At 41.9% G+C, this 17,349-nt stretch overlaps 1 protein-coding gene across 1 annotated transcript in view; it reads right to left on the bottom strand.

Annotated features, from left to right (window-relative positions):
• Positions 1 to 8,080: 8,080 nt before the first annotated feature.
• Positions 8,081 to 17,349, bottom strand: part of LOC126027457 (cytochrome b5 type B) — a 35,554-nt gene continuing 26,285 nt past the window's right edge. The window contains exons 4-5 of the mRNA XM_049786478.1: positions 13,068 to 13,096; positions 8,081 to 9,346 (exon numbers count right to left, since the gene is read on the bottom strand). Coding sequence (XP_049642435.1) covers positions 9,256 to 9,346; positions 13,068 to 13,096 — 120 coding nt within the window. The 3' untranslated portion in view covers positions 8,081 to 9,255. The remainder of the gene's footprint in view (positions 9,347 to 13,067; positions 13,097 to 17,349) is intronic.

Below are 17,349 nucleotides of genomic sequence, written 5' to 3'. Positions count from 1 at the left end.
CTCATCATAAGAAATATCAAATTCCACAGCAGGCATCCCTCAGTGGACCTGACAAGTACTCAAATTGTCAAAATCAAGAACGAGATTTCAAGAAACTGATAGGAAAAAAGGAGCCTTGCAAGATACAGTGACTAAATGTACTGAAATGTCCTGGATGACATCCTGGGGGCATTAGGTAGAAGTAGGAATGACAAAAGCCTCAACTATTCTAGCAGTATATCAATATGGGTTCAATTACGGTATGATAATATAAGAGGTTAACCATAGAGAAAAAGAGTACCTAGTTCATGAAAACTCAATCCTTTCTGTAAGTTAAATGCTGTTTCAAATAAGTTTTCTTAAAATATATGTTTTGGAATTATATCCAGCAGTACTCAGGGGTCACTCCGGACAGTCTCAGGGAACCTTATGGAGTACAGAGATCGAACCCGAGGTGAACACATGCAAGACAAATGCCCTACCTATTGTACTATATCTCCGGCCCCTACCTAAATATTTCAGGGCCAGACCAACGCAGCAGACCCAGGTTCGATCCCTAGCATCCCATATATGGTCTCCCAAGCACTGCCAGCAGTGATTCCTGAGTTTAGAGCCAGGAGTAAGCCCTGAAGATCACTGGGTATGGCTCAAAACAAAACAAAAATTCTTTGAGGCCAACAAAGGCTGGCAGTTGCATCTATATTACTAAGAAACAGGACTCTTGTCAGCAGGCAGATGTGAATGGGGCAACATGAGCCTTTATTTTAAATTTGAGTTGGGAGTCCTACCTTGCCACAGGATAGCTATGGTGATAGTCCAGACCCAGCTGAAAATCACAATAAATCTGCTGAGCACCCCCGCGATGGTCTGGCATAATGTAGGGATCTTGGATGAGGCAGACAACATGATACTATCTGTTCAACTATATTCACATTTCTGGAAATGAATTTCTATTATGTGCTTGGACAGAGACTAATGCAGCCACCCTGAATTCGTTCATCTTCTGAGTTCTAATCCAAGTTCCCCAGGAGGTCAGGCAATCTAGCTGGCTTTCAAAATTCTTAAGTACCCATTCATAATTGATTCAGAACAATTTCCCTTATTGAAGTCTGCAGAATTTGTTATCCAATGGCTACAATGACTAATCTTAGTGTTTATCTTTTGAAAGTGAGGAATATTTTTTTCTTTCCAATAATACCTAGATGGCACAGAATAAAATAAATGTCTGCCCTGTGGGAGAGGTAGAAAGAAGCCTCATAAAGGACATTGCTAAGACAAGTATTTTAAGAAAAGAAAACAGAGGATTTAGTAGGTAGCTATGTGTCAAAAACCAATTGGAATCACTAAAGACAAAAGTAAACTATTGACTCATCCATGGAAGATTGAGATAGAATCTAGCCTTCAACCAAAAGCCAATAGTGATGTTTGAACAGGCACCAGTTTCCATGGACACACCAGATTAAAAAGTAATCAGCTTTAGCTCATCCAAATACTTCATAGAACAGCTCATCGCGTACATTTTTGTGGAATACTTTAAAACAAAAGTGTGCGCAGCTGAGGTGTTATCTTGTCATTGATTAAAACATGAGGCTTCAAAGAAGTCCAAGGTAGGAAGAAAGAACTAAGAAAAATAGCAACAGAAATGTTCAAGGATCCAAAAAAACAAAGAACTAAGAAAAATAGCAACAGAAATGTTCAAGGATCCAAAAAAGGGAGAGGGATCAGACCTGTTGTAAAGTTTGTTTTCCTGTGTTCACCTTCTCCCCTTTTTTCTCCTAAATAGATTTATTTTATTCTCCTAAATAGATTTATTTTTGGTGTGAACACGTGTGCAAAGATTCACTTTTTTCCTGTAGATATCCTATTGTTTTGGAAAGTAATGCATCTCCACTTATTACAAATGTAAATGAGGAAGGTAGAGGAAATGGTCCCCAATGCCTTTTTTTTTTAGTTTTTGGGGCCACACCCAGTGATGCTCACAGGTTACTCCTGGCTATCCACTCAGGAATAGCTCCTGACTTGGGGGACCATATGGGACGCTGGGAGATTGAATCTTGGTCCATCTTAGGTTAGTATGTGCAAGGCAAACACCCTACCACCCTGCATCACTGCTCAGGCCCCCCCCCTTTTTAAGTAAAATTCAAGCACCTGGAGTTTTGGGGGGTTTTTTTGTTTGTTTTTTTTTTTTTTTACGGTTCTATGTGGTTCAAAATTGGCACCAATGTTTGAGTCAGAGATGGGAAACAGGGGCAAACAATGGGCAACTGCTTTGAGGCTGGCACCAAGGGTCAAAACTGCCATGTCACCCTGTAACAAACAGCATTTGTCTTTGTGCCTCTCCTACAAACTGGAATCTTCTCATGACACAAGTTTGAAAGCAGGAAAATGATTTTTCAAATCCTATACCTTGTGACATGAAGTACACTTTCAATTTACAAAATTCTGAAAAGATGAAGGTTAAACCTACTGACTAAAAAAACCTTCAAAACCATGTGTAGGTGCCAGAGATAGTACAGTGGGTTTAGGAGTTTGCCTTGTACATGGTCAATCAGGTTCAATCTTCAGCAACACATCTGGTTCTATGAGCCCTGCCAGGAGTGATCTCTGAGTACACATCCTAAGTACCACTGTATGTGGCCCCCAAACACACATACACATACACACACAGAGAGAGCTAGCCACATAATAGCAGATTAAATCTTTTTTTGGGGGCCCGGAGAGATAGCTCAGCGGTGTTTGCCTTGCAAGCAGCCGATCCAGGACCAAAGGTGGTTGGTTCGAATCCCGGTGTCCCATATAGTCCCCCGTGCCTGCCAGGAGCTATTTCTGAGCAGTCAGCCAGGAGTAACCCCTGAGCACCGCCGGGTGTGGCCCAAAAACCAAAAAAAAAAAAATCTTTTTTTGGGGGGGGCACACCTGACAGTGCTCAGGGGTTTCTCCTGGCTATCTACAGAAATACCTCCTGACAGACATGGGGACCATATGGGATGCCGGGATTCGAACCAACCACCGTAGGTCCCAGATCGGCTGCTTGCAAGGCAAACACTGCTGTGCTACCTCTCCGGCCCCAGGTTAAATCTTAACTATGATCCTAGACTAAATGAAGTAAGGCAAGAACTTTTCACTGGTGGATTTCACTCAAGGATTTCCTTCCTCAACTCTTTTTTTATAGGTGGTGTTTTACTCAAAGGTATTTGGCTCTAAATTCTCATTAGCAGACTTCAAGAATTATTTTGCAAGGACCATTTTAAAATAAGTTATTTCTATGTAGAGATGCAATGGTTCTCGTCAACAGCTAAAACTAAAGGACTCCCAAAGCCAGTAGCTTTATTTGGGGGGGGGGGGGGTTCAGCCACACCTGATGACACTCCTGGCTATGTGCTCAGAAATCGCTCCTGGCTTGGGGGACCATATGGGACTCTAGGGGACCGAACTGCGGTCCATCCTAGGCTAGTGCTGGCAAGGAAGACATTTTACCACTCCATGCCACCGCTCTGGCCCACAGTAGCTATTTATTTTAATATCTACTAATTTTAATGACATTATTAGGAAGACCAAATATTCAACTTCATTATTTACATAGGACCACAAAAGTATGGGCATATTTACTTTGGTACAGTGAGAATGGTCTTTACTATATGGAAACCACCAATACAGTGGAAACTGAGTTCGAGAACTAGATTTGGGTTTAATTTCTAACCCACCCTCTAAGCTAAATGGAATCAGAAGTTTCTGAACTACAGGAAGACGTTAGCTTGCTCCATCTACTATGTGGGGATAAGATACTATGTGGGGATAAGAATCAGAAATTTTACAAACTATCAGAGATGGAGTGTGCATGCCATGGGTGCAACATGAACACTAGAATTACATCTGTAACCTCCTATTTCATCTGAAAATAGCTCGAATCACTCTTGAATGCTTCGTGAAAGGTGTGTGTGTATGATTAAACTAAATGCCCCTTAAAAAAAAGACTATAGATGGGGCCGGAGAGATAGCACAGCGGTAGGGCGTTTGCCTTGCAAGCAGCCGATCCAGGACCCAAGGTGGTTGGTTCGAATCCCAGTGTCCCATATGGTCCCCCGTGCCTGCCAGGAGCTATTTCTGAGCAGACAGCCAGGAGTAACCCCTGAGCACTGCCGGGTGGGTGTGGCCCAAAAACCAAAAAAAAAAGAAAAAGAGTACAAGATTATCAATCAGTACCTAAGTGGGTACAGCAGGTAGGGAGTAGGCCTTGCATGAGTTCGATCTTCAGAATCTCATAAGGTTCCCCCAAACCTGCCAGGAGTAATTTCTGAATGCAGAGCTTTGAATAACCCCTGAGTGCCACCGGGTGTGGCTCAAACCCTCTCCCTCAAAAAACAGTACAGGGTTATTGGGACCTGAAGTGGTACAGCAGGAAGGTACTTACCGTGCATGCTGCCAATCTGGGTTTGATCCTGGCACCATATGGTCACCTGCCAGGTGTGATCCCTGAGCACAGAGCCATAAACCTTGAACACACAGCTGGGTATACTCCAAAAACAAAGACAACAACCAAAAAAGGTACAGAGATATAAACTATTCTGATTCAAGATTAAACTGCTGCTAGGAACAAGAATGGGGTTTTGGTTAGTAATAAGAATGATGTTCTTATTTTTGGTTAGTATCCTCAACTCATGATAATTAAAGAACAAAGTCTCAAAGACCAATTTCTCCTATAGACTGTTAAGATAGGGCCCGGAGAGATAGCACAGCGGTGTTTGCCTTGCAAGCAGCCAATCCAGGACCCAAGGTGGTTGGTTCGAATCCCGGTGTCCATATGGTCCCCCGTGCCTGCCAGGAGCTATTTCTGAGCAGACTGCCAGGAGTAACCCCTGAGTACCGCCGGGTGGGTGTGGCCCAAAAACCAAAAAAAAAAAAAATACTGTTAAGATAACTACTGGTGAAAAAAAAAAAGATAACTACTAGTGGGGACGAAGAGATAGCATGGAGGTAAGGCATTTGGCTTGCATGCAGGACAGTGGTTCGAATCCCAGCATCCCATATGGTCCCCCCAGCCTGCCAGGAGCAATTTTCTGAGTGTAGAGCCAGGAGGAACCTCTGAGCGCTGCTGGGTGTGACCCAAAAACCAAAAAAAAGAAAAGAAAAGAAAAAAGACAACTACTGGTATACTGTAAAGGAAACTATAAGATGATTTACTTCACCTTTTATTAACCGTCACTGTAACTTAAATCTCAGTGTCTGATGCTCCCCGCTTTAGCTATTTCTAAGAAAACAACCATATCAGAGAAATGACACCATGCACTGCCTTCTCTTTCTCCAATAGTTTCAGTAAAACTCCCAATGTGCTGACCTGGCTTCCACTTTACACTACCCAATAACAGCAAAGCATTGATTTTTTTTTTTTTTTTGCATCTCATAATTATCAAATGAGCAACTCATTTCAAGGAAGAAGCTGTAGTGAGAATTTTGACAAACTGCAGAAATGTTAGCAGAGACCCGGTGCCCATCATGCCTCTGGGCCTCTCCATGAAGAACCCAAGAGGGTTTCAGAGCCAACACTTGGACTTTAAAACAAAAAATTTAAAACAAAGCAAAACAAAACAAAATAAAACAAAACAAAACATGACAACTAGGGGCCGGCGAGGTGGCGCTAGAGGTAAGGTGTCTGCCTTGCAAGCACTAGCCAAGGAAAAGATCCCGACCACGGTTCTACCGCGGTTCGATCCCATGGCATCCCATATGGTCCCCCCAAGCCAGGGGCAATTTCTGAGCACTTAGCCAGGAGTAACCCCTGAGCATCAAATGGGTGTGGCCTGAAAAACCAAAAAAAAAAAACCCAAAAAAAAACAAACATGACAACTGTAGTCAGAGCAAGAAAAGGAAAACAGTATCTTTATTGTGTGTAGTTTTAACAAATATTCGCTGTGTGCTACATTCCAGCAGAGACAAAGATCTTTGTTCAAAATATGCTGAAATAAAATAGGTAAACAAATTCTATTATTGAATACACAAAAGGAATGTCAATGTTAACTTGTCCAGAGTGGAGGGTAAGTAGAAAGAAAGGAAATGAAATAATCATCATAATGATTGGCCAAGCAGCCAAGGCAGAACTCAGGTGTGGGCAAAGGGCAGCTCTCAAATCTGGAGTAGAAGTGATGTGAGGACGGGTGACTTGATTACCTCTGCTTCTTAGAACCTCCGCTCGGAAGTCACCCCCATAAATTCCAAACTGGGCCCTCACTGCACAACAGCCAAATGTGACTAAACTCGGCTTTACTTCTGTGATAGTTGGCAACAGAGGTCATGTTCTTTTATTTTTGTAAATCAATTTTCTTGTTGAGACAAGACATGTCTGAATCCATTTCTCCCGGGGAAGGAAGTAGCGAACATTAATGTTTTGCATTTCACTTTCCTAAGATGGAATTTAATCTGATAGATATATATCACTTGAGATTTTAAGCATGAGATCCCATTAAGTAATGATATGCCTGGCTCGAAAAAAGCATTTCTCATTGCTCCACCTCAGAACGAAATGAGTCTAAATACAACAATGCTTTCATTTCACAACAGCTAACAGACCCCAAAAATTCTTCTGGGGCTCCAATGAGAGGTTCCAGTGAATTTTTTTTGTTGCTACTTAAGAACTTAACAGAATAAAATACTGTCCCTCCCCCCATTGCTTTAAAAATATAGAAATCATTAACAAATCAAAAAACCTAAGCCCAAGCCTCCCTCAAAACAAAAACAGTTTTCAAGGAGGGGAGGTTGGACACAGATACTCAGCTTTGGGGGCCCAACTGTCTGTCCTCTCGCCTTCGGAGAACTCAGTCCCTGGAGGCAGCAGTCATCCTTCTCAGGAATCAACAAGCCAACACCCCCGACAACAGTTCCGGGGTCCTAGGTGGCCCATAGAATTCGCTTCTCCAGCTCTCTTGTGGGACTTTCAAGACCTCCCTGTGTGGAGAGGGTCTTATGGATTTGAGCACACCTCATTGGGAAGGACTTTCTAAAACAAAAGCCCTTTTTGACAGATTCGGCTAACTGTATATTTTTATTGTTTCCCAAAACCTGTGCAAACTCTCCAATGAGCTCTACCTGGCTGTTTATGTACGCAATAAAGTCAGAGCAAATGCACCCACATGTGGTTTTTATTCTACAAAGTGCCATCACATTAGCAGTCATTCCAAAGTCCTGGACAGGGTTCACACGGGGTAGATACAAAGTCTGAAAATCTTTTCCTCTCACTCGAGTAAGAACAAGTCCAGATATAAACAGGAAAAGACAACCAACGTAAAATTTAAAAAACAGAGCTTTCACATTGGTGTTTACAATAAAAAATATCAAAAACACCAGTCTTGCTTGACTCAGTCTTTAATGTTTCTTATAAGCCAGATGATTTTCATCCATACAGAGGCTGCCAACAAACTTTTAATTGATCTAGGTTATCTTCTGGCTTCATTTTAGCTTGAATGTTCCTTTTTTAGCTCCTCAATGTGCCTTTGTTCATTATTTCTACCCCAAAGTAACCCCTTGTCATCACCATGCAACTTAATTTTTATAGCCATTTATTCAAGGTAAGCCTTTCCTATCTTCAGAGGAGAATTAAGTTATACCAGTGTTGTAAATAGTCAATAAAATGCCTGACAGTGGCATCTTGCAGTACATACAAAACATTTTCTAAAGATAAAAGTTTGCCTATACCCATACCCCTAGTATATAAAAAAAAGTCAGACCCAAACCCCCTAGTTATTCCAAAAGGTCATTATCCAAGAGAGAAAGTACAAGGTTTGAAGAATTATGAATCCACTCAATTAAAAAAATCACAGGAGACAAGGCCTGGGCTGAACTTTTTCTTAAATAGTGAGGGAGCGGGAGGCGCAAGCAGAGCCACACCCAGCCACATGTGACAGAGCTCAGAGACTGGAAATGCTCAAAGGGTGGGAGAAATGTCGTCAGAAACAGAAGTGACTAGAAAATAGGCACAACACTGTCTCCTCAGAAGCTTCCTCAGAAATAGACAAGTCAAAGATGTGAGAGAAATTCCTAAACCACAAAGAAACAGTAACATAGTTCTATAAAAATCACTTCCTCAATGAAACACTCATTCGAGGAAAAATTACCAGTTTGGTCTTTTTTTTATTCTCAATGGAAAACAAAACAAAATCACAAATTGGAATTGCCAGCAAGGTAATAGAAAACATTCTTGGCTACAATTGCGCACAATCTAACATTTTACTATATGAAAGTGGTAAACAGATCAAAGAGTCTACCTTGGATCAATTTTGAATCATTTTATAAAAGGTGGAACTAAAGTGAGGCAATAAACATAGAACATCAAAATTTTCTGGTAAAATTCCTCAGACGTAATTATAAATTTGCATTTGAACAAGAAAAGATGGCTGCAGGAGGGGGTGGAGGGTGAGAATATAATATAGCTCAGCGGTAGAACACAAATCAAATGTTCTATCCCTGATGCCACAAAGTAAGTGAAAAAGAGCGAGCAAGAGAGAGATGGGGGAAATCAATGGCTATAAACTGGTGTCATTTCTACATTCCTGTCCTAATGGTTTTCAATATTTTTCGGAAACATTACTATCAATTATCCTATCACACCAATCTATCCTCTCTCCCTTTCCCAAGAAATAAAAGGGAAGTCAATACTGTCTAGTGCCACTTGGGAATCTAACAGCCTGGAGTCAGCAGGAGGCCTGGCCTACCTGCTATACTCGCTTAGGAAGGAGGAGAGGATCACATGGAGGATCACATGAGGATCACAGGAAGGATCACAGAGAAGACCACATTTCTTTGTATTTTAATAAATATAAGCAAGAAACAAGGATCTTGGGCAGATGTGTTTAAATTCATAGTGGGCAAATTAAGAAACTAAACCCTTAATGATAAATAATAAAAATAAGCCAAAATTTTGTCCTATTTACTTGAAAGCGTCTGAGTGTGCTCCTCTTCCGGGAAGGACCACTCTGCAGTCTAAAGTTTTGGAAAGCATTTTTGCCACAGGACAGCGTGACTAAGACAAGGACTGAAATTAGGAAACTGAATTTTGAAAGGTAAAAGTGCCTGTGGAAACTTGGACATGGAAAGCTTGGGTAGGGGCAGAGAACGATGAGTGCAGCTGAGACATAGGACACAGCCCTGGCGTGTGGGGGGCCAGGATGTCTGGCCAACCCGCTAGGATCCAAAGAGACGAAGATAATGGGCAATAATGCAGCCTCCAACAAGTCTCTAGTTTTCACTCCCAAGCCGATTTGCTTTCCAGACTTCAACAAGGCCGCCTCAGGAAGATCTGCTTTCTGATGTGAAGTAACGGTACAGGAAACCTAAGAGAACAGCGCCTATGATGGGGAAGATCCAATATGACCAGTAACTAGAAGAGGGGGGGAAAAGCAATAAAATCATCAGCATTTTACCAATGATGGTTTTCTTTCAACATTCACATTTAAATATTTGTACATTCTTTTTTTTTTTTTTTTGGGTCACACCCGGCGGTACTCAGGGGTTACTCCTGGCTGTCTGCTCAGAAATAGCTCCTGGCAGGCATGGAGGACCATATGGGATACCGGGATTCAAACCAACAACCTTTGGTCCTTGCTGCTTGCAAGGCAAACGCCGCTGTGCTATCTCTCTGGGCCCAAATATTTGTACATTCAAAAAGAGTTAATTTACTTTGGTTCTTGCTTTATAATAGTTGGAGACAAAAGCAAGTATCTAGAATGGTGACAATATTAAGAAATAATTTTTAGGAACCGGAGAAATAGCACAACGGCAAGGTATTTGCCTTGCATGCAGCTGATCCAGAATGGCCGGTGGTTTGAATCCGGCATCCCATGTGGTCCCCTAGCATGCCAGGGCGATTTCTGAGCACAGAGTCAGGAATAACCCCTGAGTGCTGTCAGGTATGATCCAAAAAACAGAATAATAATAATAATTTTAAAAAGATTACAATAGTATCAATATAGAATACTTATATGCCTATATACAAATGTGTATATGTGCCTCTATATGATCACATATAATATGGGTTATGGGCTAGTTCTGAGTATATTATGAATAAAGTTTTCTTCTTTTATTTTTAAATTTGGAAGCAATATCATCTAATACAGCTACTGGCATCTGCTTCACATGTGGTTTGTTTGTTGAGGGGAGAACATGCTGGGCTGTGCTCAAGGCTGTCATGGCTCTGTGTTCTGGGATTATTCTGATTGGGCTCGAGAGACCACATGGGTTGCTGGGAATTGAACCAGGGTTGGCTGTGTGCTAGGCAAAAGCTTTGCCCACTGTCCTATCTCTCTGCCTTCTGTCTAGTGATTCTTAATCTGTTTTACATGTACCTAAGACTTTGGCAAATTTAAAACTCAGTTGTAAGCATTATTTATGTACTCCTGGTAGTGATTCTTTTTTAGTTTTTGGGTCACACCCGGCAGCACTCAGGGGTTACTCCTGGCTCTATGCTCAGAAATATCTCCTGGCAGGCTCAGGGGACCATATGGGATGCTGGGCTCCGAACCATTGACCTTCTGCATACAAGGCAAACGCCTTACCTCCATGCTATCTCTCCGGCCCCTCCTGGTTGTGATTCTTATTTGTTTCAAGTTTTTTTTTTTTATGTCACACCCAGTGATGCTCAGGGGTTACTCCTGGTTCTGCCCTAGGAATCACTCCTAGCAGTAAACAGGGGGCCATATGGGATGCTAGAGATCAATCCCAGGTCAGCTGCATGCAAGGCAAGTGCCTTACCTGCTCTGTAATGATTCTTACTCAACTATGTATACCTAAGACTATGGCAAGTTTGTAATTTATGTTTGCAAATTCTTTCCGATGTTTCTTTGTTTTGGGCCACACTCAGTGAAGCTAAGGAGTTATTCCTGGTTCTGTACACATGAATCACTCCTGGTGGTGCTCAGGGGACCATATGGGATGCCAGGGATCAAGCCTAGTTTGGCTGCATAAAAGGCAAGAGCCCTACTCAGACCCCATTTTCAAATTCTCTGTGGAGAACCTGGCTGCAGCATTTCAGTCCTTAAAGTTAAAGGAAGAGAATTTACTAATTTACTATTAGTTTCTTGTAAGTATATGTTCTTAATACTCTGTCCATTTCAAACTAAAAAAAATTTTTGTTTGTTTGTTTTTGGGTGCCCTACCTCCATACTATCTCTCTGGCCCCTCATACTAAAAAATTTTAACAGTCTTGGGCCAGAGCGATAGCACAGCGGTAAAGGCGTGCCTTGCACGCAACCAACACAGGTTCGAATCCCAGCATCCCATAAGGTCCCCCGAGCCTGCCGGGGGTGATTTCTGAGCAGAAAGACAGGAGTAACCCCTGAGCGCCGACAGGGTTACTAAACAAATTTTTTAAGTCTTAGGACATGTTTCCCCTATATACACAAAACGCTTTAAGTCAGATAGAAGATAAAGGTACTCTTTGTAATCAATTTTTTCATACATAAAGGATTCCAATCTCTCAAGACAATTATAGGATGGCATATGTGTAACTTTCAGAATACATGTGTATTATTACTAAAACTGTAAGAAATGTATTATAAAACCATTGGAAAAATCTGATACCTAATATACTTGTAAGATTAATTATTTCTTGTGTAAAATATAAAAGAAACTCTTACCTTACAGAGCAGTCCTGGAGACAGGGTGAGATTAAGGAGGGCTGAGCTGCAGACCAGGGACTGAACTTCAAATCAGTCCCTTGTCTGTGCATCAAGTGTGGTTCCAATTTTTTTTTTTGGGGGGGCCACACCCGGTAATGCTCAGGGGTTACTCCTGGCTATGTGCTCAGAAGTTGCTCCTGGCTTGGGGGACCATATGGGACACCGGGGGATCGAACCGCGGTCCGTCCAAGGCTAGCGCAGGCAAGGCAGGCACCTTACCTTTAGCGCCACCGCCCGGCCCCAAGTGTGGTTCCAATTTACTTTCCAAAAAATACTTAAAAATTACTCAAGGATGGGGCCGGAGCGGTGGCACTAGAGCGAAGGTGTCTGCCTAGCAAGAGCTAGCCTAGGACAGACCTCAGTTCAATCCCCTAGTGTCCTATATGGTCCCCTAAGCCAGGAGCAATTTCTGAGCACATAGCCAGGAGTAACCCCTGAGCGTCACCGGGTATGGCCCAAAACAAACCAAAAAAATTACTAAGGTTGGGAGAGGAAAAAAATTACTCAAGGTGAGCTTTTTTTTGTTTTGTTTTGTTTTAGGGTCACACCTAGCCCTGCTCAGAGGTTAGTCCTAGTTCTGCGCTCAGAAATCGCCCCTAGCAGGATCAGGGGACCATATGGGATGACAGGAATCGAACCACTATCTCCTGGGTTGGCTGCGTAGAAGGCAAACACCCTACTGCTGTGCTGTCTCTCTGGCCCCTGAAAGTGAGCTTTTAAAGTTACTCAAAATGACTGAAATTAAAAATCAAATTTTCTAATGCTAAAGAACTGTTCCACTGACCAATAATTGTGGCCAAAATTTACTGTTACTCCTTTTTTTGGCCATGCTGGGATCAAACTTACAAGACTAGTGTTCTACCATTAAGCTACACCTACAGCCCTATACAGTATTCTTTTTTCTTTTCTTTTTTTTTTGTGTTTTTTTTTTTTTTGGTTTTTGGGCCACACCCGGTAACGCTCAGGGGTTACTCCTGGCTATGCGCTCAGAAGTCGCTCCTGGCTTGGGGGACCATATGGGACACCGGGGGATCGAACCGCGGTCCGTCCAAGGCTAGCGCAGGCAAGGCAGGCACCTTACCTCTTGCGCCACCGCCCGGCCCCTACAGTATTCTTTTTTTTTTTGGTTTTTTGGGCCACACCCGTTTGATGCTCAGGGGTTACTCCTGGCTAAGTGCTCAGAAATTGCCCTGGCTTGGGGGGACCATATGGGACGCCGGGGGATCAAACTGCGGTCCTGATCCTTGGCTAGCTGATCCTTGGCTAGCGCTTGCAAGGCAGACACCTTACCTCTAGTGCCACCTCGCCGGCCCCCTTATACAGTATTCTTAAGTTACATCATGTATGTAAATGTATGAGGGAAATCTTTATGAAAGAAACCTTGTGAAGAACTTGACATAGAGCAGAATTCAAAGGGATACTAACCTTTGGCATGGATCTTTTTTGGAAGGTTCCTGAAGAAGCATGTCAAAAAAATAACAAAAACAAAGATAATTAACAGAATATAAATCTTTTAGTGCATTCTTATAAATTCTATAGCTATCAACAGAACATAAATTTTCCATGCATTTTGATGTTTGTGATTTTGGATGTGAAAGGTAAACTGGGAATTCTATTTCTGATTATATACTGGTTTTCCCTAGTTTAAAAAAAATCACTGAGGAAAGCACAGAGAAATTACTCTAAACTTTTGTAGATATATAAAATGCTTCTAATACTAACTATTAAAATGCACTAAATTACAATCACAATGATATACCTGGTTCCACTGGGCCTGCCACTGCAGTTGCTAAGAATGCAATTTCTGACATTTTTAAAATTCTTTTTTGGGTCATATGTAGAAGTGCTCAGGAAACCATACAGGGTGCGGGGAAACCCAGCTTGGCCGCATGCAAGGCAAGTGCCCTATCCACTATGACTCCAGAGACACACATTTAAAAATGTTAACTGTGAAGTGCTCTACAGTACACAGATGACTGTTTTGTGGCTACTACAAATGAACTGGTTTAATCTCTGAAATCATAGTTATTACGATTAGAGATCTTACTTTACAATAAAAGGGAATGAAAGATAAGAAAAAATACCAAAATAACTTTAAAGCAAAACCTCGGCAATGAGACATAATGCAATAGTATGTTACAACATGATAAACCTGGAAAATATTATACTAAGCCAAAGAAGTCAGATACAAAATAGCTCATATTATCTAATAAATTTCTTCATACTAGCTATTCAGAATAGGCAAACCTATAGAGGTAGAATAAAGATTTGTGGTTTCCTAGTTCTCAGAAGCAAGTAGGGAACGAAGAGAAAGACCTACTGTGTATGTTTTTCATTCTGGAATGCTCCAAAATGTGCACCATATTTTCCGGGGTATAAGATGACTTTTGAAACAAAAAAAAAAGTCAACTGAAAATCGGGGGTCATATGTACTCGCATATACGCCAAGTATATTCCAAAAAATGTTTCAATATGCCGCTAAACGAAACAAACAAACAAAATCAGGCCGCAGAGTTTCCAAATCTCTTTCTTGGAGGCTCCCAAACAGTACTCAGGAGATCTGGGGGGCCACTTCTGGCAAAACCCAGCTAACCGTATTGGTGGTTCAGTGCTAGGGTTCGAGGATGTGGTGGTGTTTGGTTCATGTAGTGGGGGAGATTAACTGACGCCACCAGGGAATTGCCAGAAAAGGTGCCTATGATAAGGGACCAATCACTGCAAGGCTGCTCGGACCGCCTCTCTAACAGCCAATCCAAGCAGGCTTTTGATGCATGCAAATTAGACAACGTTCTGGACCCGAATCTACACTGTCAAAAGCCTGCTCAGATTGGCCAGAGTCAGAGAGGAAGTCTATTACATTATAGCCTTTGAACCTTTGCTTGTTGTGATTGGCTCACTGTGGTACATACAGTTGCAGCACAGGAACGTTCTGTCTCAACAGCGAATATAGGCCTAAACCTATGTTTTAACTGCAAATTTAGGGGGTCACCTTATACGCCGAAAAATACGGTAAATGTGCAGTGCTAGGGATCAAACCCAGTGCTGCAGCATGCAAACCTATGCTCCATTTGTGCCCTCCCATTATTAAACATTTTATCCAATCAAGTAAATAAGAAATAATTACAGATTTAGTTAACTAACTGTAAAGAACAAAGAACCTGTTAACTTACTGCCAGAGTACAACGACCCATTCACTAGTGGAAGTATGCGAGGGTGTGAACACCGAAGTTGCACTACTGTAACCCTTGTTTTCTTTTTTGGTTTTCGGGTCACACCTGGCAGCGCTCAGGGGCTACTCCTGGCTCCACGCTCAGAAATCACCCCTGGCAGGCATGGGGGACCATATGGGATGCCAGGATTCGAACCACTGTCCTTCTGGACACAAGGCAAACGCCTTACCACCAGGCTATCTCTCGGGCCCCGTAACCCTTGTTTTCAATCAGCTCCAAGAAATCCCAGAAACCCTACATACTGGCCTAAATACTTCAGAGAAGAACATGAAATGAGTCTTAATTTCATAAATTCCAAAAAAAAAAAATTACCATGCAAAAGAATGCATGCCAGGTCTCAAAGACATTAGCCTAACACAGGCAAATTAAATGCCTAAGTAAAAATTTGAGAATGACATTAACACACTATCATACTGTAAAGCCCTTTATAAAATTATCTGGAACATTTCTGCCAGAAGAGTTAAGAATCAGGCTAATTAAAATAAAATGTGCTGCAGGCAAATCTTTGAAAAATTCATTAAGTAGTTACAGATTGGAAGATAGAAGTGCTTGTGGATGTGTATATGAAATTAATTAAAAATTTGTCTTTTGAAAAGTTCCACTAGGGACTGGTGTGATAGTACAGCAGGTAAGGTGCTTGTCTTAAATGCGGCCAACTAGAGTTCAATCCCTGGTATCCAATAAGGACCCCTAAGCCTGCCAGGAGTGAGTTCTGAGAGCAGAGACAGAAGTATCCCGAGTGCTCCTGGGTGTGGCGACCCCAAAAAAGACTACAATATTTTAAAAAATTGGGGCTGGAGAGATAGCAGGGAAGTAGGGTGTTTGCCTTGCTTGCAGAAGGATGGTGGTTCGAATCCCAGCATCCCATATAGTCCCAAGACTGCCAGGAGCGATTATTGAGTGTAGAGCCAGGAGTAACCCCTGAGTGCTGCCAGATGTGACCAAAAAAAAAATTTTTTTTTTAAATCAACCTTAGTATGCAAAACATGTCATCATTTTTAAAAAGCAGCACGGTAACAATATAGACTGGGTTTTGTCATCAAACCTTGGAGGCAAAAGGCCAATTCGTCTAACACTGGAGGCCTGAAAAGAGTGTGTTTCCTAGTAAAAGCCTAGGAAATGCCAAACTACAATTATACAACAATTGTGCTTTTATTCAACAGCAATGAAAGAATTGTTGAAGGCTCTGCCCCTTCGTAGCCAACTTAACTGGCAACATTTGGAAAGAAGTCAAATAAGGTCTTTAATTTTACAAAATTGCAAAGAGAAAGGTTTGGGCACCAGGCTGGGTCACTGGGAGGGCACCTGCCTTGCAAGCTCAACACCACAGTCAGATTCCTTCGAACAGACCAACTCCAGCTTCTGTAATGGAAGCCGGGTACAACAAAGCATGTGATCTCAATAAGAACCAGGAGCAAATCAAAGCAGCATGCAAACTCTACAGCCACAGTGTGCACAAGTACAACAAAAGAGTGCGCTCTAGGGGAGCAGAGTGACCAAGACAGGACAGGGCCTGCTCTTCCAACCAAGGGACAGAGAAAAAACAAAGAGAGAAGGTGTGGAGAAAGAAAGAAAAGGAAAGGAGGAAAGAAAAAGAAAAGGGCTCCATTATTCCTTCACCCCACTCTTTAATTCCCTCTGCACTGTTCTCTCTCAGAGCCGTGCTAAATCTAATGGATGTTTATGTGAAATTCCTACCGTTTATAACTGGTTTTAATGTATTCTTTGGGTGTTCAGGCATATCTAACCTGGCATTCTCTCCTACACCGTAAGCTACATGCAAATCTTTTAGTTAAAAGAACAAGTACATAATCTTTGGCAGGGGAAGCCAAAATGGGAATGCTTTTATTTATGAGAGCAGATCAAATACAAAATTCTTCTAGGAAAAGTCTTACTGAGTAATTAATTATATACATGTTTATTTATTTTCCACAAGGAGTTTTGGATATACTTCCAAATAACCCAGTGGCTTTAAGTCTACAATGATTTTAGTTCAAAGTTAACTGTTGGGGCCGGCAAGGTGGCGCTAGAGGTAAGGTGTCTGCCTTGCAAGTGCTAGCCAAGGAAGGACTGCGGTTCGATCCCCCAGTGTCCCATATGGTCCCCCAAGCCAGGAGCAACTTCTGAGCGCATAGCCAGGAGTAACCCCTGAACGTTACCGGGTGTGGCCAAAAAAAAAAAAAAAAGAATTATTATTAGGACTCAATAAAATATACAGACAGTACAGACTATCTGCAACCTGAATAGTTAATAGAGTTACTAAAAGACTATATTATGAGATATATAAGGAGTTCATATTTTAACTCCTAAATTGCATGCCTGCTGTTCTAAGATTCCAAATACTTAAAATTAAAAGTGAGTTTTAGGGGCCAGAGCAGTGGCACAAGTGGTAGGGCATTTGCCTTGCACACACTAACCTAGGACGGATTGCAGTTCAATCCCCTAGTGTTCCTTATGGTCCCCCAATCCAGGAGCAA

This window comes from Suncus etruscus, chromosome 14 (genome assembly GCF_024139225.1).
Source record: "Suncus etruscus isolate mSunEtr1 chromosome 14, mSunEtr1.pri.cur, whole genome shotgun sequence".
Taxonomy (NCBI): Eukaryota; Metazoa; Chordata; class Mammalia; order Eulipotyphla; family Soricidae; genus Suncus; species Suncus etruscus.
The sequence above is the reverse complement of the archived record's forward strand: the minus strand, read 5'-3'. Positions and strand labels throughout refer to the sequence as shown.